Below are 23,581 nucleotides of genomic sequence, written 5' to 3' on the forward strand. Positions count from 1 at the left end.
GCTAGATGCCAGTCAATTTAGCGTCTCGCGGTCATTGGCCGCCCGAGCATGCGCCAAGCGTATCATGGTTCGGCTCGCTTTTGCTGAAGCAGCCACGCCCCGAGACAAAGATCATCACACGCCGATTCACTGACTATTCCATTTGACATTTCCTTTTCTTGATACTCTCTATCAACTGCTTGCCCGTGTTTGCGCACATTCATTGCTGGGGCGCAACGTTTCGTTCATCTTCTTTGCCTGCAGCTTTTGTCACCCTGAAGGCTTGCGATTCGCGCTACGCCTCCCTGGGCCCCTACATGGAGACATTGCCTCGCCAGGTACACACCAAAACTCAACACAACATTCATTACTCGCATTGGTCCACACTATCATCCTGATGCCACGTCCAAGGGGTGCGGCTACGCGCGCAGCTCCACGTCGCAATTCCTACCAAGATGACACGCCTTCCCGGACTCGTGGGCGAGGAGCAAAACAAGCCCCATCAGAATCAGATGCGCCAGACACGGTTGCACCAAGGTTCAGTCCTACCAAGCTGAGTCCAACCATTACCAGAAAAACCACTCGTTCTGCCTCCAACATTTCTGGCAACTCCTTCGAAGCTGCACCTGAAATTTATGCCTCGTACGAGCATCCATTATTTATGGTCTTCGGCCTCTCTCCCGAGTTCTTCGATGGTCTCAAGAAGCATCACGGAAAACTTCCCAAAGAGCGCAAATCGCTCGTGGGATCTCTGATGGAGCGATCGCTTAGCCCAGAAGACGAATCTGACTCTGAAGAAGAGAGTGCGGAAGAAAGTGAAGTTGAAGTGCCTGTTGCACCTCAGCCAGCGCCAAGAGGCGGCCGTGGACGCGGTGGTCGAGGCTCACGTGGTGGACGCGGCCGAGGCAGTCGCGGCGGCAGAGGTAGCCGGGGTGGAAGGGGTGGAAGAGGAGGAATCACGAAAGCGACCGCATCCGCCTCAAAAGCTGCTCGTAATGCTGCTGCCATTTTTCCATTTACAGAAGATGATGATGATCAACCGTCCAATCAGAGCACACCCAACGGCAATGCCAAGCCAACCATGCGACTACACAACCTTCACTCTGCGCAAAGTTCCGAGGATGAAAACGAAGAAGCAATTGAAGATGACGATAGCGAGGCTGAGTTTGATCGCATAGACGTCATACATAAACCATCAAGGACGCCACAAGGTTCTGCGCCACCTGGCCAGGACTCTTTCGACGACGATGCCCACACATCTGCCCCAGCGCCTGAGTCCAGATCCGAGCCTACGTCCAAGAGATCGGGCAAACTTGCGGTTCCCAAGATTGCTCTGCCGGACTCGGCTTCGCAGACGCCACGGGAATCCGCTTCAACACCTGCAGAGTCTGCGGTTCCAAAACTGCTGGATCCTGAAGAGGACGTCCTCTCTGAGTCGGATCTGCCCGATCCTTTTGTTGAAGATGCACCTTCTCCAATCGAGGCTGAGTGCGAAGATAGAGCAGACTACCTCTTGCAGAAGCGCTTCAAGCCGATGGCTGATGTACAAGCTGCTATTGCAGCTCTGACGAAGTTTCCGGCGGCGCAACGAAGTACTGAGAATCTCTATGCACTGACGCAAAATGCGCAACAGATTCTCAAAGCGTGGCAAGATGAATACCTCATGTTAGATGCAAGAGTAAGTCACTGCCATTCCTCTACTCTCACCCACTAATAGTTCCAGACCGCACCTCACATGCACCCAGCCAAGAAAGCCTGTAATGGTGGGCGTATTCCTCTGGCCCCGGAGATCTTCGAAGATATGAAGGAGGCTGATCTATATGGCTATGTCTACGACCCGAAGAAGCCTCCAGGCTGCCAGGATCCTTGGGCACAGCGACCAGGTGCAGAGAAGGGTGGCCGGAGAGAGCTACGTACACGTCGCACACGTGACATGCTAGAATCAGCAGCTCCTAGCGAAGACGAAGGCGAAGAAGACGAAGAAGGTCGGCCATCAAAGCGGCAACGAAGGGCCACCCGCAAGTTCGATGGCACTGATACCGGGACTGGAGCCAATACCCCCAAGAAACACAACGGATGGGGCGGTGCACGCAAGAAGGGGGTTAGCCGATTTGCAAAACCGACCTCAGAGACACCGGAACCAGAAGGAAGAGGCACGAAGCGAGCACGAACAACGGCTAGTAATTTACTCCATCAACGCATCCAAGAGATGCGGGAAGAGTCGGTTATTGGCAGTTCCGGAGATGAGGAGTCCTCAGCAATGGATGTCGACGAATACTCCGACGCAAACCCCAAGCGCGGACGTCCAGCTGGTAGTAAGAATGTAGCTCGGCGTAGCGACTATGGGGTGAAAAAGGGTCCACGAAAGAAGACGAGCGAATCCGGAACCCCGGTTCCTTCAGCACATGGTCCGAACGCTCCGCCACCCGCACTGAACTCAATGAGTGAAGGTCAAGGTCAGTTTACCATTGATGCCCAGCCTTTCCCGGATGGCATACCCTTGATGGCACCGAACTCTGCTGAGACGGTTTTCCAAGGCACATCACAGCACACCGCGCCACCTCAAGAAGTGCCGCTTGTGCATCCAAGTGAGTCTAGTACGCCTGACGCATATATGCTCACTGCACCGCTGAGCCAATACACGAATAACTATGTCGACGAGTCATCCCCGACTTCAGGCTCGAGACGAAAACCGCGTGTGAAGAGTGAGAAGCGAAGCCAGTCTATGACGATGTGGTGGGCTGAACGCAAGGCGAAGAAGCGTGAGCAAGACGAAAAAGATGGAAAGCCTGCAAAGCCCACTCCCTCGCGCTCGAATTCATCAAACCGGAGGGGTGCGCGGCAGTCTGGAGGCTCGGCAACTGGCGCGACGCCCCAACCACAGGCTTCAGAGTCGCAACAAGCATCTCCAATCCACCATCCTCAACATGCTCCTCCACAACACAGCCCTCATCACGCCCCTCCAGAAGCATACCTTCAGTACACTCAAGGTCCTCCTGGCCCACCGGGTCATTACATGTATGTCAGCGGGCCACCCCCACCACCACCGCACCACATGATGATGCAATACTCGCCACTTGCGGCGTTACCAACCGGCTCTTTCCCGAGTCCATATGCCCACCATCCGCCCCATCCTCATTCAGGTATTCCCCTTACTCAGCCTCCGAGCTCCGCGGGTGGACCATTTGGAGCTGGCCCCCGTCAGCTTGCTCCCGCACCCATGGGCATGCCCACATACCCTAGCCCGTACGGACCTCAAAGTCCAGCAGGTGGAAGGCCAAAGAGCAGTGGTCAGTCCTTACCGAGAAGTACTGCTACAGTGCAGAATGGACAGCAGGTGCTGGCACCTGCTCCATCTCAGCAACAACCTCAACAGCCACAAGGGCAGCACTTCAGTCCGTATGCGCCGGTGAGCGCGGGAGGTGCTGCGGGTCGGGAGATGCCTTTCAAAGTCATGGTACCTGGGCCTACGCCAGAAAGGAGAGGAAGTCGTTAGAAACGGCTGTCTCCTCGTAATAAACAGGCTGTTGGAGCAGGCGATGAGAGTGATGATAGTATATACGTGCTTGATTGATTGATTGATTGTTTGTTTGTTTGTTTATTTTGCTTTGCGGTGAGCAGAGCTGGGAATTGTCGTGCGTGGTAATGAAAACAGGCTGTCAACGAGCCTTTGTATTATAGTAATCATACTGAAACTTTCACCTACACATCTTCTGCGCCCAGTTCCTGCATGCATACAACAAGCTGATGCAAAATCTATTGATCTTTACGACCCATTCCCTACCTCTTCTATTTATAGTATAGCCTTGGGTTTCATCTCTATTCCGACCGTGTGGTCTATCGTTGCAATGTTTCATTCGACCAGAGCTTATCTCAATGACCATGTAGCTGGAGAAGCCTATACCACTAAGGCCTGAGATTACTAGCCCCAACGATTGTTCGTTCAACGCACGCACATTCGTACCGTCTTAGACAATATGCTTACCAACATGCCCTACGGCTCACTGACGAATCTCTAAACCATCAGCAGGCATATATCAGCATACTTACGACCATTCACTAGTAGAAACCCCACTAATCTCAGCGCAATCTGCACGAGTACTCAGTCTGACTGGCCACGCTTCCATCTGGACGATAAGGGTCAGCAGCCTTCAGATGGACTATAATTCCCTTCTCAACACGAAACTAGTGATCACCATTTCGGTGGTAGGGAAATGAATCTAAGACACCCATACAACTAGTCTGGGAGTACGGAAGCGACTGTCGGGACAGGCTGGATCAAGTTTGAGGTGAACGCCCTAGATGAAGTAAAGAGAAAAGAGGGATACTTCACGTCACAAGAGGAACAGGTGTAGCAAGTCAGATGAAAGTACATGCTGTAACTGAGACGATGAACAGCACGCTCGTATCATGAGATACGCATGATTAAATGGCAAGAACGCCAATCATGATATTGTGAGTATATTATCTCACTTTATGTGAAACCCAAGAGTTCGTAAACTTGGTCCTATCCTACGGTCTCATATGGATGAACTACTTTCACATGTTATTTAACCTGATCACTGCCAGCACTCAGTTGCTCATGACCATGAAACTCCTGACTCATATTTACCTAGAAACCCAGCCCTAGCGCCAGAAGAATATTTATGAGTGGCCTCGACGATACTTCGTCCAATTAGTTCGCCAGCAGCTCAAGCCCCTTACCACTCGGGACGCTCTGTTCGCAGGACGAGCCAGCCTTGGGAATCGTGTGAAAGAGGGCAGGGTGTGAGAGGGCATTCGCCGTACTTGTGCTTCAGAGAGCACCTCCAGCGTGCGCACTGAGTGTTGTTCTCGACGCAGTTGCGGCACCTGGCACCGTTGTCGCACGGCAGATTCTTGTTGTAACACTCAACGCACGAGATCACTAACTTGGGAAGTTTGCTGGTCCCAGAAGGTTTGACTACGTGTGCAGCGCCACAGAGAGACTCGCCATGGTTAGTGATTTTCATCAAACGGCTCTGGCTCTGGCTGAGTTGCGCCTCAATCATTTTGAGCTGGTTGCGCTGGCGATCGCAAGTACTGGTCTTCTCCATAAGCTTGCTCTTGACATCATCGATATCAGCTTGATTGCTCTTCTCCTGGGCGGCCTCAAGATCATCTTCTAACCCAGCGACCTTGAGCTGTTCAGCCACGATCTGGTGGCGTAGATCGGTTATGAGCTTCTCTCGCTGAGCCAGGGTGTCGGCTAGGTTGCGGGCTCGGTTGAGGTGATCAACGGAGTTCGTCCAAGCGCGGGATGCCTCGTCCCGTTCGCGAGTCACCCGGTCGATGGTACGTTCACTCTCTTTCATCTTCTGCCTGAGGTTTTCCAGCTCGTGGTCTTTTGCGGAAAGAGCGTTCTCTGTCGTCTTAATATGTCCTTTTAACTCGTCAATCTCAAGCTGTTGTGTCTTGATCTTGATCTCTTTCTCAGACAAAGATCGACCCATTGCTGCCTTCTGAGCTTTGTTAGCTTCGTTCTGGTATTTGAGTTTGCCGAGCCGCACGCTGATGTCGTGATCAACGTCTCGAAGGACTGCGTTGTTTGTTTCGAGGGTCGAAAGTTGACTCTCTAGCTCCAGCTTCTGCTTCTTGATCGTGTTGAGCTCTTTGCCCAAGGACTCCCAGTTCTGCTTGGTCACCCGTACAACGGCTTCTTGATCGAATCGGAAGCCTGATGGTGAGTACTGGAGCGATTCAGTGGGGGTGGGTGGATGGGTGGGTCCTACACCTGCCGGTAGCTCAAGGCCTGAGATGAGGAGCGGCTGCTTGCACAGTGGTGATGGTGAACGCCTACGACGATGATGATCGCATTCGCTATCGTCGTCGCTTTTGTAGCTGATGATTGCCTCGGCCATAGTTTCGAAGAGTCTCATGTTCTCTGGACGGTACTCCAAGATCGGCTCGGAGGCGACAAGTGGTGGTGCCGCGAGCTCTTGTTCCTGGAGGAATGCAGCGACGGATTCGGTAGGCTGAAACGACCTTGCCAGCGGAGAAAAAATGCTGGAGCCAGACTGGACACGACTGGCGAAACGAGGGCCTGTATGGCTTTAGCTAAAGGTCAGAACGATACGCCGTTGAAGCACCTACCATTGGGCGCGACAGTGAGCGGCTGCGGAGGTGGCGCAGGCGTCGAAATCGGTGTATACACCTTCTTAGCCCTCATCATGCTTGCAAGGTCGGAGAAGCTGTCACGGTGAGTTGGCTCTACGCCCTTGTTTGCGAGCGTCATCTTGCCGACGAGACCGTTAGTAGTGCTCTTTAGAGAGGCACTGTCACCGTCAAGGTCGATGAGATCGTGAATCATGGTCGTGTCACGAAGGAGGAAAAGAGACGACCTTGTGAGTGGACAGCTTTTATGATTGTGCCCGGTTGAGGTGAGAGAAATCGCAGTCACCGTAGCGCCAAACGTGGGATCAACTCTTGGGGGCAGGAGCGGTGGACGCGCGGCAACAACATACCGTTGAGCGAACCTAGATACTGGAAGGTGAAGTCCATGCAGGAGCATACAACAGATGATGGGTGAAATAATGAGATTCAGAATGGTAGATGGTAGATGGAGATGTAGGTAGCTCGGGAAGTCGTTCGCATGGGCAGAGCATGCCCTAGAGTATACGAGCTGTTTTGTCTTGTTAGCGCGTTGGCTCGAACTACCTCGCATACCTCCAGGCTACATGAAAGTCAAGTACGACTTACAAAGGACACGCATGGTATACTCCAAGTTGAGGTTTCTCCATAAAGATCCGACCGCATGCTTGGTAAACTTGTTCTTCGTGCTGATGGCTTCCTGGGGTCATGCCTGGGTATCAGTCTTCCTTTGGTTCATCACTCCGAGTTTAGTTTGATCCTCCAATAGGCTCCCTCTTCTTCATATTCTTCTCAAGCGCGGTTCACTGTACAACCGTGTCCTTCAAACGAACGTATCGTGACTGCATAATCTCTAATTCCGTCAACGCTACTTCCCAGCACCTTCATTAGCTCTTTCCGGTGTTGTCAATAAGGTATACTGGACGGCAGCTATAGATGGAATGAAGGCGGCTTCGACGACGACATCATGTAAGTCCAGTGAGAAGCCAACGGTAGCATCGTCGTTAGTAGCAGATTATCCTACGCATCCTTGTATAGACCATGCACCAAGCGGAAACTCAGACTGAAAAGCATCACATATGGCTGTTTTGACCACGACAAGACGAGAGCATGATTAATCTATGAACATGACTTGATAGTATGAGAAGTGAAAGATTGTGGACGTGAGAACTGAAATGAATCACTGCGATAGCTCGATGATTTGAACGGTTGTATTTCAGACACAACCTCAGAGCCAAACTTACGATCTGCACATGCTTGAACCCTGAACTTGTGGCCAGTATTTGAGATCTACTCTGACCATCAATCGCATCACAGATCGGAAATGGTACGAACGAATGACGAGAGATTGACATATTTGACTTGCGCAGCAACGATTCCGGAGGGCCATCAGGTGCGTATGAGGTTCAAGCATGTTGTCCTGATGGCAGTGATGTTCATAGGGTGTTCAGGAATCTTCTTGATCACCGGCCAAATCGCTTCAATTCCCATGCTCTCAAAGGAGGATAGACAATTGCAGCCCACGCGAAACCGACAAAGTTGCCCATCTGATCACGTTAGTTACAAATAGCTCAAGGTTTCAGCTTTTACTTACATCGGCTCCGTAAGTTCCAACCTGTTTAGCGATTGGTCCAATGTACCAAACCTGAGCCATACACATGATTGCGCCGATCCAACCAATAACGAACGCTGTAAAAGCGGCGATACCGAGTGGTAGCTTTTTCTTCTGATTCCAGACTTGCCAGTTGAAGCCGGTCTTGCGACAGAAGACCAAGTGCTCTTCCAGGATAACCGCGATCCAGACAGAGACCCAATAGCCCATGAGAGCTAGAAAGTTGGTGAAAATCTCAGCAAGATGTGCGCGTCCGGCTAATGCGCAGACTGTATAGATGACTACACCAACGGTATTCCAGATCACTCTTGGTACAGCACCCGCATAACGTCCCAGTATCTGCGCATCAATCCCGGAAGAGTATGTAGGGACAATGAGGTTGGCGACAAGACCCAAGGCAACCACCACGCCGCAGAAGGAACCGAACGCGCCTAGCGGTTTGTACGCTTCGACTATGAGAGCGCCTTGCGATATTCCGTACGCTGCTTCCCAGTCCGTGTTGGTCAGCATACCGCATGCGAGGCCGATACCCAAGATGAAGGCGAAGGTGAAACTGCACATTAGACCTAGCATGGTCATGCCAAATATTTTGAATGACGATGCGTGTTCCGGGTAGTAGACGAAGTAGTCGGCTGCTCCGCCACCGTATGTGATAGCTGCGGCGAGCGTCAAGCCGAAGAAGCTGATGCGATTGCCAATGATAGTGTCTGGGTTTTCATCTCCGTGAGACTCAGAGGAAATATTAAACTGCGGACCAGCAAGGCCAGCTAGGATGCAGAGCACAATCAGCTGCGGTAGCCAAGCCCAGCGCTCATAATAGTGAAAGATCTGGTAGCCAAAGGTAGTGATAGCCCACGCGATGATGGCTACAATAATGATGCCGACTACGACGGACATGGAGTTGTCCGAGACAGCGGAAAGAATCTGTCCGGCGACTACACAGTCGATCATGCCTAAAAGGTGCGTGTACCAAGTCAATACATGTCTCACATGCAGCTGGTACAGGGACATGTCTTACCGTAGCCGAGCAGGACGATGATGTTGAGCAAGACAACGACCTTGGATGGCCACCAGCCCGTGACGTATCGTGAGAAGATCATAGTCCGATTCCCACCCTTTGGGCCAAACGTCGCGATGTAAGCCACCACTAGACAGCCAACGAATGCGCCGAAAACGCCGAGCAAACAAGCATCGAGGAAACCAAGGGCAAAGACAGCAGGACCGAGCATGCCCAGCGTGATGTTGTTCGCCGCAAGATTGACGCTGAACCACATTATGGCCACTTGGGAGTAGCCAAGCAGACGCAAGTCCTGTCGCTCCTCTGGCTCGACGCGTTCTATGCCGCGCGCCTCAAGGTTGTACGCGACAAGCTGTCTCTCAAAGGACTTCCACATGTCCTGCCACTTGCTCTTTTGTGCCAGGTCTTCATTCTCAGTATCGCGTGCGCTGACAGGCGGTCGGAGCTCGTTGCTCGCATGCGGCGCAAATACAGATTTCTTGTCATTAGGCGGGTTCGTGTTGGGTTCCATGACGTCGGCGACCTACAGCCATTAGTAGCAGCCTCGGAGCGAGGGAAGCAAAGCATGAGTCCTTTCGCAGGCTTTAACCTGATCAAGTTCAGACCGTATATCTCAGATCGCCGCCAACAAAGACGTTGACGAGCGAACACCGGTCTCATGCGCTGTGCTATCTGACGTTACCTTGATCGGGCTTTCTGCTACTCGGATGCATCCTGGCTATATTACCGTACTTGTAAGGAGACAACGACGCGTTCTAGGAAATGAGAATTGGGTATGAAGAGGTGAATTGAGTGTCAATGGGAGCGAAGAGCGAAGGGGGACATGATCAAGAACCCCGCTATCGTGCCGTCCCGAAAAAAACTTGCGCCTTTCCCGTGTCTTGGAGCCCTCACGTAATTAGACCAGCTCAACTTGCTCACCATCTTTGAGTTATAACCGAGGGTTCGCGCATGCGCAACAGACACGCGTAGTGATGGTGGTGGTACCATCGCAACCCTCCGAAGCCATAGCTTCCTCCAGTTCACGCGGTGCAACTTCGGGTCCAGCCTTGCCGAGCTAACATCAGCGCGTCAATGCTGCAACGACGCGTTATCTCTGACGGAGCTACAACTTCATCTTGCACCACGGCAAAAGCACTGCGGTGTCGCCGACGAGCACAGACGACCCATGGCGACGTCACCTTACGCATCCAGCAAGTACACGCGGCGCTCTTATCATCTTCGGCGTTTACCAATCATCTGGCTTGCTTCGGCGCTTGCCCGACCTTGCACACCATGCTCTTTCCATCCAGCTGCAGATTGGTCCTCTCCGTTCCTGCGTTTAGCATTTGGTATACCACTGCCCTACTGTGTTTTCCCTCAGGCTATGACTCTATTAGGCAGGTCCGTATCTGCTTAGTGACGCATCAACATCGAATCATCGACATCCGCAAGATGCAACTCGCCGGTACTACTGTACCTCGAGTACAATTACCATCCCCGGTTCTTCCTGTGGAACTAATGCGGGGGAAGGTAACGGAGGCTAAACCAGACAGGACTACACTTGAAATATGTACCCTAGCAAGCACTATCGGATGAAGCAATAAGTACCTGCCGGGGTGCGTCAGTCTTGAACAAGCTTTACATTCATCCGAACCATTCTTCGGAGTTTATCCACCATGAAGCTGGCAAGAGCGTTACTCATGACCGCTGGTCTTGCGCCAAGACTAACTTTTGCTACGTCTGCGACTCTTGGGCGAGACAACAACAGCACGTGCAGGAAGACCACTGTCGCCATCATGTATGTTCTATTTAGACAGTAGAGTCCAATTGGCTGACCGTGTGTAGAGGTGGCGGGGTTGCTGGTATCACAGCCGCAGTAAGTCTACATGAACATTTGTTCTACAGAGGGAGACGCCGGCAAGACTGAACAGCGGCCGGATGGATCGGCCCGTCCCACAATTACTTTAGACATGCTTCTTTATCCATATACTAACGATTTTTAGCAAGCACTTGCCAACCAGTCCGTCACTGACTTCCTGATTCTGGAGTATCAAGATCACATTGGTGGCCGCATGCGAAACACCAAATTTGGCTCTGATCCCAGCGGCAACCCTTACACCGTCGAGCTAGGCGCGAATTGGATTTCCGGATTAGGTGAAGATACCGTCGACGGCCCAGAAAACCCTGTCTGGACTTTCTCGAAACAAGTCAATCTTTCTAGTCCCAATTCTGACGCCTTCTCCATCGCGACCTATAATGAGACGGGTGCTGTAGATTACACGGATATACTAGATGAGTTTGAGGAGTACTGGAGTATCTTCGAACAAAGCGCTGGTACTATACTATCAGAAAACTTGCAAGACAGAAGTTTTCGCGCCGGCCTGTGGCAAAGCGGATGGAGACCGAAGGGCGACCCTGCACGCAAGGCTGTCGAGTACTATCTCTGGGACTGGGAGACTGCCCAAGTAAGAATTATCCGAGAGCAAACATCCCTTATACATGCTGATAGGTCCGCTCATAGACACCAGAGGAGTCGAGCTTCGTTTATGGTATCACAGGATACAACCTGACTTACTACGCTTTCTCAGAGATTAGTAACTGTATGAAATTGAATTGTGGAAAACGATCTAGACTAACTCAAACTTTCGACAGTCTGTACCGACCAACGCGGTTTCAATACGTGGCTCAAGCATCAAGCGTCCAAATTCCTAAAGCCCAACGATCCACGCCTCCTTCTCAACACTGTCGTCTCAAATATCACCTACTCAGATACTGGAGTACACATCACCACCTCGGACGGCTCATGCGTAGAGGCTGACTACGCCATCTCTACCGTCTCACTTGGTGTGCTACAAAACGACGCCATCACATTCGAGCCTAAACTCCCCGAGTGGAAGCAATCCGCCATCGCCACGTTTTCATTCGGCACATATACCAAACTCTTCTTCCAATTCAACGAAACCTTCTGGCCAGATGACAAGCAGTTTTTCCTGTACGCCGATCCAACGACACGCGGATACTACACTGTTTGGCAGAGCTTATCAACAGAAGGCTTCTTACCAGACTCCAACATCATCTTTGCCACACTTGTCGACGAACAGTCTTATCGCATCGAGGCACAAGACGACGAGACCACAAAGGCCGAAGGCATGGCCGTTCTCCGTAAGATGTTTCCCAATACCACTATCCCAGAACCGATTGCCTTCACCTACCCGCGTTGGTCGCAAACGCCATGGTCTTACGGATCCTACTCCAACTGGCCTGCCGGCACCACGCTCGAGATGCATCAAAATCTTCGCGCAAATCTAGGCAGACTATACTTTGCTGGCGAAGCAATGAGTGCGGAATACTTTGGCTTTCTTCACGGCGCGTGGTTTGAGGGCCAAGAGGTGGGAGAACGTATTGCGGGGCAGATTACTACAGAGTGTGTCAATCGTGGGAGTGGATGTGGATCGTACAACCGCTACGAGGTCTTGCATGGAACCACTGAGTTGTGGGAGGTCAATGCATTTAACGGAATGGGGACGAGTCCGTTCTTTGTTGCCGATACTGGGGAGGCAGAGTAGATGGGTGGCTGGAAGCAAACGCGGCCGCGTGAGACATGGCGCTTTTGGAATCGTTTTGCTACACGTCAGGCGTATATTGACTTTTGGAGTCATCAATCAAGAATCCGAGACGCTAGCAGCTTCGTACTTCTTTCTTATCGCTTTTCTTCCTTCTCGTCTTCCGTTTTCAGTTCAAAGTCCGCCCAAATTGGCACATGATCACTTGGCCCCATCTCTTTTTCGCTGTCCATTACTCCACAAGCCTTGACACATCCCTTCTCCCACGCCTTTCTCCCAGCGATAAAGTAGTCCACTCTATCACAACTACTTCCCCATTTCCGGCCTCGCGAAAAATACGTATACCGTCGCTCTTCTTCGTGCATCTTTCTCCAAACATCAACACCACCAAAGCCATCATTCTTGTCCTTCCCATTACCATTCAGCAGCTTAGCATGAAAGTCCGCTCGATTGATAACGTGTGCCTGTGCGAAGATACGTAAATTGGGATGTCCATCTCGCTCATCAAGGGCAACATTCATATCGCCTGCCAACAACACATCCCATCCTTGTGCCTCCAGCTCCTTGCATTCTCGCATTAGCAGAATATGAAATTTGCGTTTCCTGTCATGCCGCGTGCCTATTCTGGCGCCTGTTGAGGGATCAAAATAGGCGTTATCAGTTCCGTTTACTGCGTAGATGTTGAAAATTGCTAGTTTCGCTTCACTGGTCCTCGAGCTGACTTCTACAATGTGGATGCGTCCTTCTTTATCCCAATCTACTGTTCGCATGGCGATATGATAAGTACCCATGAGATCGTGACGGACGATACTGCATACACCGTATATCTTGCCATTACCTTTGGGTCCGCGCGCGTTAAATCTGTCGCTTGGGAGCGTGAAGTATGCATCATACAACGGGCCACGTTCATCGGCATATGCTAATTCTGTTGGCAGATAAGATTTCAGGGCTGCCCTGACAAAATTCTGGGTCCGCTCGTCCGCAGATGCGATTTTTACTTCTTGCAGGAAGAGTATTGATGGCCATTGGTGTCGTTGTAGAAACGCCCTCAAGGACGCTGGTAATAATGCGTGTTTTGGGGACCCATCCGTGGTGCCTATAGCTTTGGTGGGTTCGAAAAAGGATGTTATGGGCTTTTGTAAGAACGGAAGGATACCATTAATGTTCCAGGAAAAGATACGTAGGGAGTTTGCGTTGTGTGGTGGAAGAGGTGCAGGGGTGTTTGCAGGCACTGTTTGCTGGGAAGCCGTCGCCGTATCTGAGCCGGTTTTGCGTCGTTTCGCAGGCGGTGGACTGATATTGCGGTTCATAGTGGAGTAGTAGCGGCGCGCGGTATATACCACAGCTATCGACGTTCGAGAACACAGTATAGAATAGTCCTCGTGCTGGTGAGTGACGTCATATTCTCTGGCCTGTCCGCACCGGGCTAAAGACGCACAAATGCAAGCCCAAAGCCTTCAGACTTAAGCAAAATGCAGGCATGTTCCATTGTACGCGATTGTACCCGACAATCGCGCATGCACGTGGGCGGAGCGACGCGTCGGCCTGCTAGGATTGATTGGACAGTGATCAGCCACATCATTCACTACCCCTCCAACTTGACAGCACGCTACAAACCTCCGCCACTTTTCAGCCACTCCTATCGTCAATCTTACCCTCGATCCTTCAATTCAACTCTTACCTTCAACTATCATATCTCAGCCCAACATGTCCTACAGACGCAAGAAGAGTCTCCTCATCGGCATCAACTATGTTGGCAGTAGCCACGAACTGAAGGGCTGCCATTCCGATGTAGACAACATGGCTGAATTCCTTTCCTACCGCGGCTACACTAACTCACACAAAGACCGTGTCATCTTGACTGATCGTCCTGAAGTGCCATACGACTCACCCTACTTCCCTACAGGCCACAACCTTCTCGCAGCCATGGATTGGCTCGTCTCTGAACCTGGTTGCACGCTATTTCTGCATTATTCAGGCCACGGCGGACAAATTGCAGATGTAGATGGCAATAGGACCACGGGTATGGATGCTTCGATCGTTCCTGTGGATTTCGAACAGCGGGGTCAGATCTCCAGTACCATTCTCCATGAGCATCTTGTTACCTATATGGCCCGTGACTGCACTCTCTTCGTCGTCATGGACTGTTGTCACTCTGGTAGCGCACTCGAACTACCTTATGTCTATCGCTCCGATAGCGACGGCCAGATTAATCTGATGGACAACCTGAAAGCTGGGCTTAGGCTCGCCGACGAAGCTCGCGATATCATCTCCGGTGGCTTCTCCTATAGTAAAGTCGGCGAGGCGAAGGAGTTGCTTGCAGGTGCTAGCACCTTCTTTAAGGGCCTGAAACATTTCGGGGAAGAAGAGGAGGAAGGCCTGGAAAGCGGAGAATTTGCGGGACAGTATGGGAGCGAACGGAAGATGGTGACAATGTTCTCTGGCTGTAGAGACGATCAAACGAGTGCGGATGCGCGCATCGAAGGAGAGCCGACAGGTGCAATGACATGGGCATTCTTGGAAATGATGAAGAGCGATCAAAGCCCAAGTTATGCTGAGGTGAGTATTAAACACAATGTTTTTGACCGATCATGGTTTGACTGACTGGCACACAGACACTCAAGTTCATAAGGAGGACGTTGGATGAAAGTGACTACAAACAGATTCCGCAGTTGAGTTCGGGATTGGATATTGATCTGGATGAGATGGCTTTGGTGCTTTGATCTCAGAATACAATCATCAGACAATGATTCTGCGCACGTAGACAATCAACTATAGAGGAAACTCCAGGGCTCGAACAAGCAGTTTTCCAATTGAGTGTCTTGAACATAGATCGAGGCCTTCTTGTAGCAAACTTGGCAATTGACGTAGCTTGTATCACGCATGCATCGGTCAGTTCTTTCAAAACAACGACACAGTTTGCCAGTCTCTACAGCATGGCAATAACATAGGGCTGAAAAGGAACACGCAACCTTCCAATAAAGCCTCCCCGTTGTCTATAACGTCACTTTAGTCACCCTCCCATCTGATCGTCCTAAAACAATACCAAATTTCAAAGATGGTTCAACCCATCGACCCGGTCCGTATGCGCATCTTCTCAGAGCTCAATCTCCAATTGGCCCAGCACGACATCTCTAAAGATATCATGAACGAGACAGCCAAGCACCTTGCCTTCCTCTCACGCTACTACCTCAACAATCCCCACATCAATCCCCTCATCGTCAACGTACCCATCGTCGACGTACCGGTTGTCAGCCCTGGAGGAGGAGTAGCTATGGCACACAAGATTGCTTTAGTCGTCCACGAGACCGCCTCGTCGTCTGCACCTGCATCTGCATCTGCATCAACATCGTCCAGGCCGCGCATCCGTGTGCTGATTCGAACAATCGGTACCTTGGGTCATCGGAAATGCCTAGTCACTAACTTATGTGCTATTGCTGAGCGTATTATCGGAGGTTTGTTAGATGGCGACGAGGATATGGTGGGTGCATGTGAAGTGAGCAGGAAAGGCAAAGAAAGGGAGAAGAAAGTGGGAAACAAGCCTGTGTGGGATGTCGTGGCTTGGGAAGATTATTGTTGAGATGCTAAGAAGCAAGGCAGAGGGCAGAAAGGAATGGAGAGGACTTTGGGATGTAAAGTTGATTGTTGCTTAGTTGTCCATAATCTTTCTAGCCAGTGGAGCTTGAAATGGTAGACGGATGACGAGAACTTTGCATCAAAATAACAGAAAAGAAAATCCAAAAGGTATCCTTAGCTAGAGCGACTCAAGCCATTTCCCATCACACCAAAACACCTGCCCGCTACCCGTCAGAAAGAGTTTACCCAAGAACAGTGCGACTGAAGAACAAACGCCTCCCAAATGCACTAAAACACCGCGATGAAGTGGCTAATCTTTTGCAACCTCGGTCCGGACTTCGCCCTTGACGTTCTCAGAATCGCGTTCTGTTTCACCCTCTTCCTTAGCTGCAGCAATTTCTTCCTTGTCTGCATTGTCTTCCATCTCGACATCTGCCGTCGGGGCAGATGTGGGTGCCATCGCTGTCGGTGCGGTGGGTGGGGATTCAGGTGGGGTCACGACACCTCCTGTGGGCGACTGAGACTGGTTCGGGTTATCAGCAGGAGCAGGTACAGCGGGCGGTGCATCCATGTCAATGTCACCGTCATCGTCTGCTTCTTGCTCGCCAGTAGCGGGAGTTTGCGTGCGCGACTTGGCGGCTGCGGATGCTTGGCGTGTTGATACGGCGCTTTCACCATTGATCTCTTCCATGCCGTCCAGATCGTCCGCCGGAGCAGCGTTGGGATTAGGGAAGTCGGTGATGTTCCGCTTCTTCTTGGTACCAGGTTGAGCACGCACTCCAAGACTGTTTTTGTAATCCTCGTCATCGCTTGCGTCGTATAGCTCGCCATCGTGCTCTACCTGCTTGTCGCGCTGTCGCTGTGTCATTCGTACGTCCTTGTTTTCATCGGCATCAATGTCATCGTCTTCATCTTCAGCGTCTGAGTCAGCCGCGCGTAGCAGCGACGTGGGTACATCGGGTATAGTGGTAAAAGCTTCAACTGACGGCCTTCCGGTTCTTCGGATGTTCTCGATGACGGCTGATTTAATCTTATGCAGGTAGTCGTGAGAGTTTGCGTTTTCCATGTTTGACGGTCGGACGTCCAGTTCGTAGTCGGGAGCGAAATATTCGTAATAGTCGTTGAAAGGCAGCTGCTTGGACATTTTGGTCGAGACGAGCTCTCCTGTTTCGTAGGCCCAGGTTCGCGCTACGTTTCTCATGGTGTAGCCACCACCTCCAAGTACGATAACTGGGACACCAAAGCTCTTGACGTACTTGACACAGTTGGCGTGGCCGTCCATGCTCAAGTTGAAGCAGCCAAGTCTGTCACCCGAAAGACTGTCACCACCGCACTGCAAGACGATAGCCTCTGGCCCATAGTATGTCATAACAGCCTCGATGACGGGCTCGAAGATGTTGCGGTATGTGTCGTCGGTGATGCCGTCGCGAAGAGGGAAGTTGACCGAGTAGTTTTTGCCGCTGCCGACACCAATGTCGCGTAGTTCGCCGGTACCTGGGAAGTACTCGCCGTACTTGTGGAAAGAGACTGTCATGACGCGATCGGTCGTGTAAAAAGCTTCCTCGACACCGTCACCGTGGTGAACGTCAATATCAATGTACAGCACGCGCTGCTTGTATCTGAGTAGCTCGATGATGCCCAAGACGATGTCGTTGACATAGCAGAAACCACTAGCCTCGCTCTTCTTTGCGTGATGCAGTCCTCCGGCCCAGTTGACAGCGACATCGCACTTTCCTCGGTTCAAGCGTGCAGCACCCTCCATAGTTCCACCGGCACTGATGCCGCAGAACTCAAAAAGACCATCAAAGACTGGGCAGTCGTCACCAACATTGTACTTGCTCTGTTCGCGCGTGAAGCTTTCCATGTTGTCGGGTGTGACTTTGTGCAAAAACTCTATGTATTCATCTGTATGGAATTGCGTCATTTCGTATTTGGAGGCTGGTTTTGCGCGCTGCTGTGTGTTAGCAGAGATGCACGCGGGCCTCAATCAGGGTTCTGCCTACGTAAATCTCCATCTTGGTGTACAGGCCATAGTTCATGATCAAGCTATGCGCCATGCGTATGCGGTGGGGCTTCATGGGATGTCCTGCTACATAGGCATAGTTGCCGACGTCGGAGTCGTAGAAGTAGGCGACCTTTTTTGGTTGCGACGCGACGCCGTTGTTCAAAGAAGCGGAGCCCGTCGTGGGCGCCATGTCGGTGGTAGCCATATCTTTGTCGGCTGCGCACAGCTATGCGACTGTGGGGGATTGTGGTGATGATGCTTTGAGAGGTGAAGATGATTTTGGACGGGAGGTAGCAGAGAAGGGTGAGTTCAGATATACGCAGTGCTCGAGTGTCAGCGATCAAGGAAAGGTGGAGGGGTCTGTAGGAGAGATGGCGGGAGCTCTAACAAAGACCCTCGCGCGCCATTGAGCATCCATGGATCGAGCTGCGACAGGGCACCCCTGCTTAGCCCCGGTTCCGGAATAACCGAATCGCCGCATCTGGCAGTCGCGCAGTTACGTGAGAGAGCTCGAGCATCAACAGCTTCATCATCGCCGCCGCCTACCCAAACACTTGCTCCGCCCAACCCACCAACACCCTCGACTACTCTCCAAACACCGCACTCGCAAAACCTACAGCGCCATCGCCAATACATCACCATGGATCGGTTAACCAGAATGCTTGCCGCCGCCCAAGGTGGCATGGGCGGTATGGGAGGACCCCAAGGCGACACCAACCTGATCGACAACTCGGAAACTGTCTACATCTCATCGCTGGCACTGCTCAAGATGCTGCGACACGGTCGGGCCGGTGTGCCCATGGAAGTCATGGGTCTGATGCTGGGCGAGTTTGTGGATGATTACACAGTACGGGTGGTGGATGTCTTCGCTATGCCGCAGTCAGGAACCGGTGTCTCTGTCGAGGCTGTAGACCCCGTCTTCCAAACCAAAATGATGGACATGTTGAGACAAACAGGAAGGTGTGTCTCTACCGGTTGGACTCTTGAAGCCGCCACCGCTCCCATTACAGACATCCAGTGCTGACAAACACAGGCAAGAGACCGTCGTCGGCTGGTACCACTCACATCCTGGTTTCGGCTGCTGGCTGTCATCGGTCGATATCAACACACAGCAGTCATTCGAGCAGCTCACACCTCGCGCCGTCGCCGTCGTCGTTGACCCCATCCAGTCGGTCAAGGGCAAAGTCGTCATCGATGCTTTCCGCCTCATCAACCCCCAGGCTCTCATGATGGGCCACGAGCCCCGCCAGACCACCTCCAACGTTGGCCACCTCAACAAGCCATCGATCCAGGCGCTTATCCATGGCCTGAACCGCCACTACTACTCTATCGGCATCAACTACAGAAAGACTGCGTTGGAGGAGAACATGCTGATGAACCTTCACAAGCATGTATGGACAGAGGCCTTGCTCATGGACGACTTCAAGGGTGAGGGCGAGCGGAATACCGACAAGCTGCAGAAGCTCGTCACTCTGGCAGACGGTTACGAGAAGCGTGTCAAGGAGGAAACCGAGTTGACCAAGGATCAATTGAAGACACGATACGTCGGAAAGGTCGATCCAAAGAAGCGTATGTTCAGATATACAGATTACGCCAAGACAATGCTAACAACCCATCACAGACATCTCGGACGTCGGCCAGCAGCTGATCGAAGACAACATCGTCTCCGTCTCACGGCAGATGATCGACAAGGAAGCCTCAGTACCCAAGTCCAACTCACGGCAAAACGGCAACGCGTCTAGTGGTGACGACGTGGAGATGGAGGAGTAGCATCACATACCACAGCTCGGACGAGCCCTCTAGACTGGCATGAGCAGCTAACTAAATTTGCGCTCAAAGCAGACATACGATACAGTAATGCATAGAGTATGAGACAACGATATTACACAAACAGCCCCTATCCGTGGTGAAGCCTATCTTTGAGTGATCCAGAATTGAATGCTCACGAGGCAGGTACCAACACAAAGATCTCGTGTTGGATGGTCAATCATGTCAGAGCCATGATGTAGCACCAGGGACAAGTCGAGGTCAGCAATCTTGATTCAAACATGTACATTTTCGATACCTCTATGTCACGTATAATATTTTTTAGGTGCATGATAAAAAAAATGGACAAAAACGCAACATCAGCCCACGCTATCCGTAAAATCATTTCTCATACGCCACCGCGACACGACAATGCGCCCTGTCGTCGCGAAAACCCTTGAGGGTTGCTTTGTTTGTGTAATCCGTCCATGACCCACGTCCTTTCTTTGGTATAAAACAACAAATCACCGCCCCATCCTTACCCAACTAACACTTCATTCCCATCATCCATGCGTATATTGTGACAATACAGAAACAGCCAATTATTACGATCTCTTTCTCAGTCAACTCCGGTACGAAAAGTGGAAAGGTGGTTCCAGGGAAATACAAAAGCGATTTTTGGATTGGACGGAGGTTTAGGGCTTCGGTTTTAGAAGGAGTGTGGTAGGTAGGTGACTAGTCCGGGTCCGAAGGTAGTTGCAACAGCGCAACTCATAAAAGAGTGCTCTAGTGACCGAAAACTGGCCATCTTTACGTCCGGATAGTTCCTGCAAAATTGCTATGGTGAATGAGGGTTGCTTTCAAGCAGCAACTAAACTCAGAAAAACAACGGCCTGCCAGACTAAGGATGGCCATGCGGTTTACCTGACGTTTCCTCTTGATTCGACGCGTTCTGACTTATAGAGCGAATCTTCTTCGCATTCTCGTCATCAGAACTTGAGTGGCTGCTGCTTCCGTCTTCGAAGCCAATGGTTCCATCCTTGGACTCCCGGCGCAGTCTATCAGCCTTGTCTTTAAGGTACTGAGCTTGCTCAGCGGCTCTCTGAGCGCGGATTTGCTTCTTCCACATGGCGGCGTAGTGGCCGTTGCGATCAAGCAGCTCTTCATGCGTTCCCCGCTCCTGAACCTTGCCCTTATGCAAGACGAGAATCTGGTCAGCATGGGTGATGGTACTAAGACGATGAGCGATGATGAGCATAGTGCGGCCCTTGGCCAGTGTCGTGAATGCTTCCTGGATGTGTTGCTCCGTCTCGGTGTCGAGAGCGGCAGTAGCTTCGTCAAGCATGATGATACGAGGGTTCTTCAGAATCGTGCGGGCAATAGCGACACGCTGCTTCTCACCTCCGGAAAGTCGCAGGCCGCGATCACCAACCTTGGTCTCATACTTGTCCGGGAACGTCATAATCTTGTCGTGGATGCTGGCAGCTCTACACGCCTCGTGCACCTGTTCGTCGGTTGCCTCTGGGTTTGCATACTTGAGATTATACATGAGTGTCTCATTGAAGAGCACAGTGTCTTGAGGCACAACGCCAATGTGGCTGCGCACCGAGTCGATGGTAAGATCTTCAACATCATGTCCATCAACCTGGATGCTACCAGACATGGTGTTGTAGAATCGGTAGAGTAGACGGAAGACGGTCGATTTACCTCCACCGGATTCACCAACAAAAGCAGTAGTCGTGCCTGGCTCGCAGTAAAAGTCGAGGCCTGTCAGCGCTGGCTTGCGCTGATCGTAGGCAAAGTGTACATCCTGGAAGCGAAGATTACCCTCACACGAGGCCAAAGGTTGGGCATCCTCCTTGTCGACCACGGTGGGCTGCTCTTTGAACAGCTCAAGCATGCGCTCAGAGTTGATCATGGCAGACTGGATCATCCGGTAAAAGGTACCAAAGAAGTTGAGAGGGCTTTGCAGTTGGCTCATATACGTGAGAAGCGACACAAATCTGCCGACCTCGAGAATTCCGGCCGCAACTTGGTATGCTGCAATGAAGCATGTGACGAGTAGTCCGATCATGAAAACCATGTTCTGTGTGATGTTCATGATGTTCAGCGATAACATGACCTTGTACTCAGCGTTCTGATACTTCCTAACAGCTTCACGGTAGCGGTTGAATTCGTACGCTTCGGCGTTGAAATACTTGACCGTCTCATATGAAACCATGGAGTCGTTCCTGCAAAGGTTAGCTAGATGGTGAAACCTACAGATGATCACTTACTTGACTGCATCTTCTTCTCTATCGGCATTGACCATTTCTCGACGGATCTCAGCGCGCCACTGCGCCATGCGAATGGTCAGATAGATGTACCAGAAGGTGATGATGGCAATAACCAGGGCGTAGTAAGCATCGAATCTGACGAGGAAATAGGCAATGGCAACGGCCAAATCAATGAGCATGGGCACCACTGAAAAGGTCACCTGCTCGAGGAACGTGTTGATGGAACTGCCCTTTCCTAGGGCGGATAGGACCTCGCCAGTCTTTTTGCCGAGGTGGAAGTCAAGACTAAGACTATGCACGTGCTCAAATGCCGCAACTGACAGTTCGCGATACGAATACTGCGAAACAGGAATCCACAATGCAGATCGCGCCGCACCGAGTAGACCATTGCTACCCTGCAGAAAGCGAAAGCCAATGTAGAGCATAATGGCAGTCCATGGATTTCCTCTCGAAGGGTCCTTGAGGCGGTCCACAATCTCACCTGTGAGATCTGGCACGACAACGTTGACGGCGCGCTGCGCTAGGACGAGCAAGAAACACGCGATGACTACGAGCTGCAGCTTGCGATCCTTGGAAGGCCAGAGGTAAGGGAAGAAGACGTGATAGCCTTTGATATATTCCCACCAACTGCGCGCAGGTGCGCCAGTAGGCCTGCTCCAGGCGGGCGGTGCACCCTCGGTGTGCTGATGTTTGCCACCGACGGGGTGGACTGAGCCATATGAGCCGTTCGCGTGACCGTTCTCCGCATGACCGTTTTGATCGGCGCTACCTAGCAGGGAAGTGTTTTCAGATGGACTTCCGGACTCTCGCTGGGATTTGCGCTGTGGCACTACGACGAACAGTACGTAGAAGGTGATGAGTGCGAGGAGCAGTAGGATGCGAAGTAGGTCCATGGCGACCTCGGCGGACTCCCACTGGGTCATTCCAAATCGTAGTCGCTTGGCCGGTGGGCCTGCGGTGGGCTCCTTGTGAGGGTGCGTATAAACGGCAAACGAGAGGGCGACGAGGACTATTTCTAGGACTGTTGCCAGACTCCATGTTGCCAGATGCGCCTCGGTCGGAGATGGCTTGGAATCGAGGAGGGAGATGAGGAAGAGACAGTAGACGAAGAAGGCGCCGACGAGGTAAATCTGAACAAGTTAGCACATGGTGGAACGCGGGTGTGCTTGTTGTTGCTTGCTACCTACCACGACGGACTTGCCAGCCCACCAGTGCTCCTGCGTCTCGGCCAGAGCGTGGGCAATGACTACGACCGAGTTGCCGACAAAGGTGAAGGCCGTGGCCAGCGAGACCCATTCAAAGACGCGCTTCTGGGTGTGCGTGACATCATCGTGGACCAGCTTCTTGACGAAGTTGCGGGTAGGATCGGTGGCAGGAAGCGGCTTTCCCCCAGGGCCGGTTGTGGTAGGTTTGGCGATATTAGAATTAGATTTAGAAGCGGCAATGCTGCGAACGGTGAAGGCAGCCAGAAAGAAGACGAGCATAACGATGGGATAGGCATATTGCAGGACGGCGATGGCTTTGCGCACAGGGCCGGCATAGGTCCATCTCTCGTGGTCGTGGTCGCTGTGGGCGGCGGAGAGGTCGCCCTGGAGCAGCGGACCGGCCATGATGGAGCTTCTCTCCACGGGAATGTGAGGCCCTGATGCGAGGACTCACGGGTGGCAGAGACGGGTGGGGGACGAGGATAGGAAGGAGGAGATGGAGGTTATGGAA

At 51.9% G+C, this 23,581-nt stretch overlaps 10 protein-coding genes across 10 annotated transcripts; 5 read left to right on the forward strand and 5 right to left on the reverse strand.

Moving 5' to 3' along the window:
• The first annotated feature begins 108 nt into the window (after positions 1–108).
• Positions 109–3,551, forward strand: CC77DRAFT_994398 (hypothetical protein). Its single transcript, XM_018536444.1, has 2 exons — positions 109–1,657; positions 1,703–3,551. Exons 1-2 carry the CDS (start codon positions 377–379, stop codon positions 3,473–3,475), a joined length of 3,054 nt encoding a protein of 1,017 aa, XP_018383281.1. The 5' UTR covers positions 109–376; the 3' UTR covers positions 3,476–3,551.
• Positions 3,552–4,679: 1,128 nt separating this feature from the next.
• Positions 4,680–6,232, reverse strand: CC77DRAFT_941004 (hypothetical protein; the record flags this gene model as incomplete). Its single annotated transcript, XM_018534761.1, has 3 exons — positions 4,680–5,829; positions 5,893–6,040; positions 6,091–6,232. 3 exons carry the CDS (start codon positions 6,230–6,232, stop codon positions 4,680–4,682), a joined length of 1,440 nt encoding a protein of 479 aa, XP_018383282.1.
• A 956-nt stretch (positions 6,233–7,188) lies between these two features.
• Positions 7,189–9,534, reverse strand: CC77DRAFT_994400 (hypothetical protein). Its single transcript, XM_018536445.1, has 3 exons — positions 8,718–9,534; positions 7,682–8,652; positions 7,189–7,634 (listed from the first exon to the last, which is right to left on the reverse strand). The coding sequence occupies exons 1-3, from the start codon at positions 9,226–9,228 to the stop codon at positions 7,551–7,553; spliced, it is 1,566 nt and encodes a 521-aa protein (XP_018383283.1). The 5' UTR covers positions 9,229–9,534; the 3' UTR covers positions 7,189–7,550.
• A 712-nt stretch (positions 9,535–10,246) lies between these two features.
• Positions 10,247–12,332, forward strand: CC77DRAFT_239352 (polyamine oxidase). The gene is made up of 5 exons (XM_018530809.1): positions 10,247–10,497; positions 10,545–10,575; positions 10,703–11,164; positions 11,221–11,299; positions 11,352–12,332. Exons 1-5 carry the CDS (start codon positions 10,376–10,378, stop codon positions 12,263–12,265), a joined length of 1,608 nt encoding a protein of 535 aa, XP_018383284.1. The 5' UTR covers positions 10,247–10,375; the 3' UTR covers positions 12,266–12,332.
• On the reverse strand, positions 12,333–13,721 carry CC77DRAFT_239345 (DNase I-like protein). Its single transcript, XM_018530808.1, has one exon. It carries the CDS (start codon positions 13,570–13,572, stop codon positions 12,400–12,402), a length of 1,173 nt encoding a protein of 390 aa, XP_018383285.1. The 5' UTR covers positions 13,573–13,721; the 3' UTR covers positions 12,333–12,399.
• A 21-nt stretch (positions 13,722–13,742) lies between these two features.
• Positions 13,743–15,145, forward strand: CC77DRAFT_1042439 (peptidase C14). The gene is made up of 2 exons (XM_018527270.1): positions 13,743–14,821; positions 14,878–15,145. Exons 1-2 carry the CDS (start codon positions 13,970–13,972, stop codon positions 14,983–14,985), a joined length of 960 nt encoding a protein of 319 aa, XP_018383286.1. The 5' UTR covers positions 13,743–13,969; the 3' UTR covers positions 14,986–15,145.
• A 175-nt stretch (positions 15,146–15,320) lies between these two features.
• Positions 15,321–15,842, forward strand: CC77DRAFT_1063857 (hypothetical protein; the record flags this gene model as incomplete). The annotated part of the gene is made up of 1 exon (XM_018528670.1): positions 15,321–15,842. One exon carries the CDS (start codon positions 15,321–15,323, stop codon positions 15,840–15,842), a length of 522 nt encoding a protein of 173 aa, XP_018383287.1.
• Positions 15,843–15,887: 45 nt separating this feature from the next.
• Positions 15,888–18,214, reverse strand: CC77DRAFT_1052243 (hypothetical protein). Its single transcript, XM_018527694.1, has 2 exons — positions 17,842–18,214; positions 15,888–17,789 (listed from the first exon to the last, which is right to left on the reverse strand). Exons 1-2 carry the CDS (start codon positions 18,046–18,048, stop codon positions 16,149–16,151), a joined length of 1,848 nt encoding a protein of 615 aa, XP_018383288.1. The 5' UTR covers positions 18,049–18,214; the 3' UTR covers positions 15,888–16,148.
• Positions 18,215–18,427: 213 nt separating this feature from the next.
• Positions 18,428–19,883, forward strand: CC77DRAFT_968321 (26S proteasome-like protein regulatory subunit). Its single transcript, XM_018535769.1, has 3 exons — positions 18,428–18,803; positions 18,877–19,412; positions 19,465–19,883. Exons 1-3 carry the CDS (start codon positions 18,484–18,486, stop codon positions 19,611–19,613), a joined length of 1,005 nt encoding a protein of 334 aa, XP_018383289.1. The 5' UTR covers positions 18,428–18,483; the 3' UTR covers positions 19,614–19,883.
• Positions 19,884–20,490: 607 nt separating this feature from the next.
• On the reverse strand, positions 20,491–23,475 carry CC77DRAFT_1011105 (heavy metal tolerance protein precursor; the record flags this gene model as incomplete). The annotated part of the gene is made up of 3 exons (XM_018523686.1): positions 20,491–21,820; positions 21,866–22,995; positions 23,053–23,475. The coding sequence occupies 3 exons, from the start codon at positions 23,473–23,475 to the stop codon at positions 20,491–20,493; spliced, it is 2,883 nt and encodes a 960-aa protein (XP_018383290.1).
• Between the last annotated feature and the right edge of the window lie 106 nt (positions 23,476–23,581).

Source organism: Alternaria alternata (genome assembly GCF_001642055.1).
Source record: "Alternaria alternata strain SRC1lrK2f unplaced genomic scaffold CC77scaffold_17, whole genome shotgun sequence".
In the NCBI taxonomy this organism is placed as follows: Eukaryota; Fungi; Ascomycota; class Dothideomycetes; order Pleosporales; family Pleosporaceae; genus Alternaria; species Alternaria alternata.

What these genes read in the sequence shown, in the direction of transcription:
- CC77DRAFT_239345 (XM_018530808.1), bottom strand. Translation starts at nt 13,572, where the DNA reads ATGAACCGCAATATCAGTCCACCGCCTGCGAAACGACGCAAAACCGGC.
- CC77DRAFT_994400 (XM_018536445.1), bottom strand. Translation starts at nt 9,228, where the DNA reads ATGGAACCCAACACGAACCCGCCTAATGACAAGAAATCTGTATTTGCG. An exon ending in CATCGTCCTGCTCGGCTACG is followed by an intron (nt 8,653 to 8,717) that starts GTAAGACATGTC and finishes CGCACCTTTTAG; the next exon opens with GCATGATCGACTGTGTAGTC. An exon ending in TTGGAACTTACGGAGCCGAT is followed by an intron (nt 7,635 to 7,681) that starts GTAAGTAAAAGC and finishes TAACGTGATCAG; the next exon opens with ATGGGCAACTTTGTCGGTTT.
- CC77DRAFT_1052243 (XM_018527694.1), bottom strand. Translation starts at nt 18,048, where the DNA reads ATGGCTACCACCGACATGGCGCCCACGACGGGCTCCGCTTCTTTGAAC. An exon ending in ACACCAAGATGGAGATTTAC is followed by an intron (nt 17,790 to 17,841) that starts GTAGGCAGAACC and finishes AACACACAGCAG; the next exon opens with CGCGCAAAACCAGCCTCCAA.
- CC77DRAFT_239352 (XM_018530809.1), top strand. Translation starts at nt 10,376, where the DNA reads ATGAAGCTGGCAAGAGCGTTACTCATGACCGCTGGTCTTGCGCCAAGA. An exon ending in GGGACTGGGAGACTGCCCAA is followed by an intron (nt 11,165 to 11,220) that starts GTAAGAATTATC and finishes GTCCGCTCATAG; the next exon opens with ACACCAGAGGAGTCGAGCTT. An exon ending in TTTCTCAGAGATTAGTAACT is followed by an intron (nt 11,300 to 11,351) that starts GTATGAAATTGA and finishes AACTTTCGACAG; the next exon opens with TCTGTACCGACCAACGCGGT.
- CC77DRAFT_994398 (XM_018536444.1), top strand. Translation starts at nt 377, where the DNA reads ATGCCACGTCCAAGGGGTGCGGCTACGCGCGCAGCTCCACGTCGCAAT. An exon ending in ACCTCATGTTAGATGCAAGA is followed by an intron (nt 1,658 to 1,702) that starts GTAAGTCACTGC and finishes TAATAGTTCCAG; the next exon opens with ACCGCACCTCACATGCACCC.
- CC77DRAFT_1042439 (XM_018527270.1), top strand. Translation starts at nt 13,970, where the DNA reads ATGTCCTACAGACGCAAGAAGAGTCTCCTCATCGGCATCAACTATGTT. An exon ending in AAAGCCCAAGTTATGCTGAG is followed by an intron (nt 14,822 to 14,877) that starts GTGAGTATTAAA and finishes ACTGGCACACAG; the next exon opens with ACACTCAAGTTCATAAGGAG.
- CC77DRAFT_968321 (XM_018535769.1), top strand. Translation starts at nt 18,484, where the DNA reads ATGGATCGGTTAACCAGAATGCTTGCCGCCGCCCAAGGTGGCATGGGC. An exon ending in ATGTTGAGACAAACAGGAAG is followed by an intron (nt 18,804 to 18,876) that starts GTGTGTCTCTAC and finishes TGACAAACACAG; the next exon opens with GCAAGAGACCGTCGTCGGCT. An exon ending in AAAGGTCGATCCAAAGAAGC is followed by an intron (nt 19,413 to 19,464) that starts GTATGTTCAGAT and finishes AACCCATCACAG; the next exon opens with ACATCTCGGACGTCGGCCAG.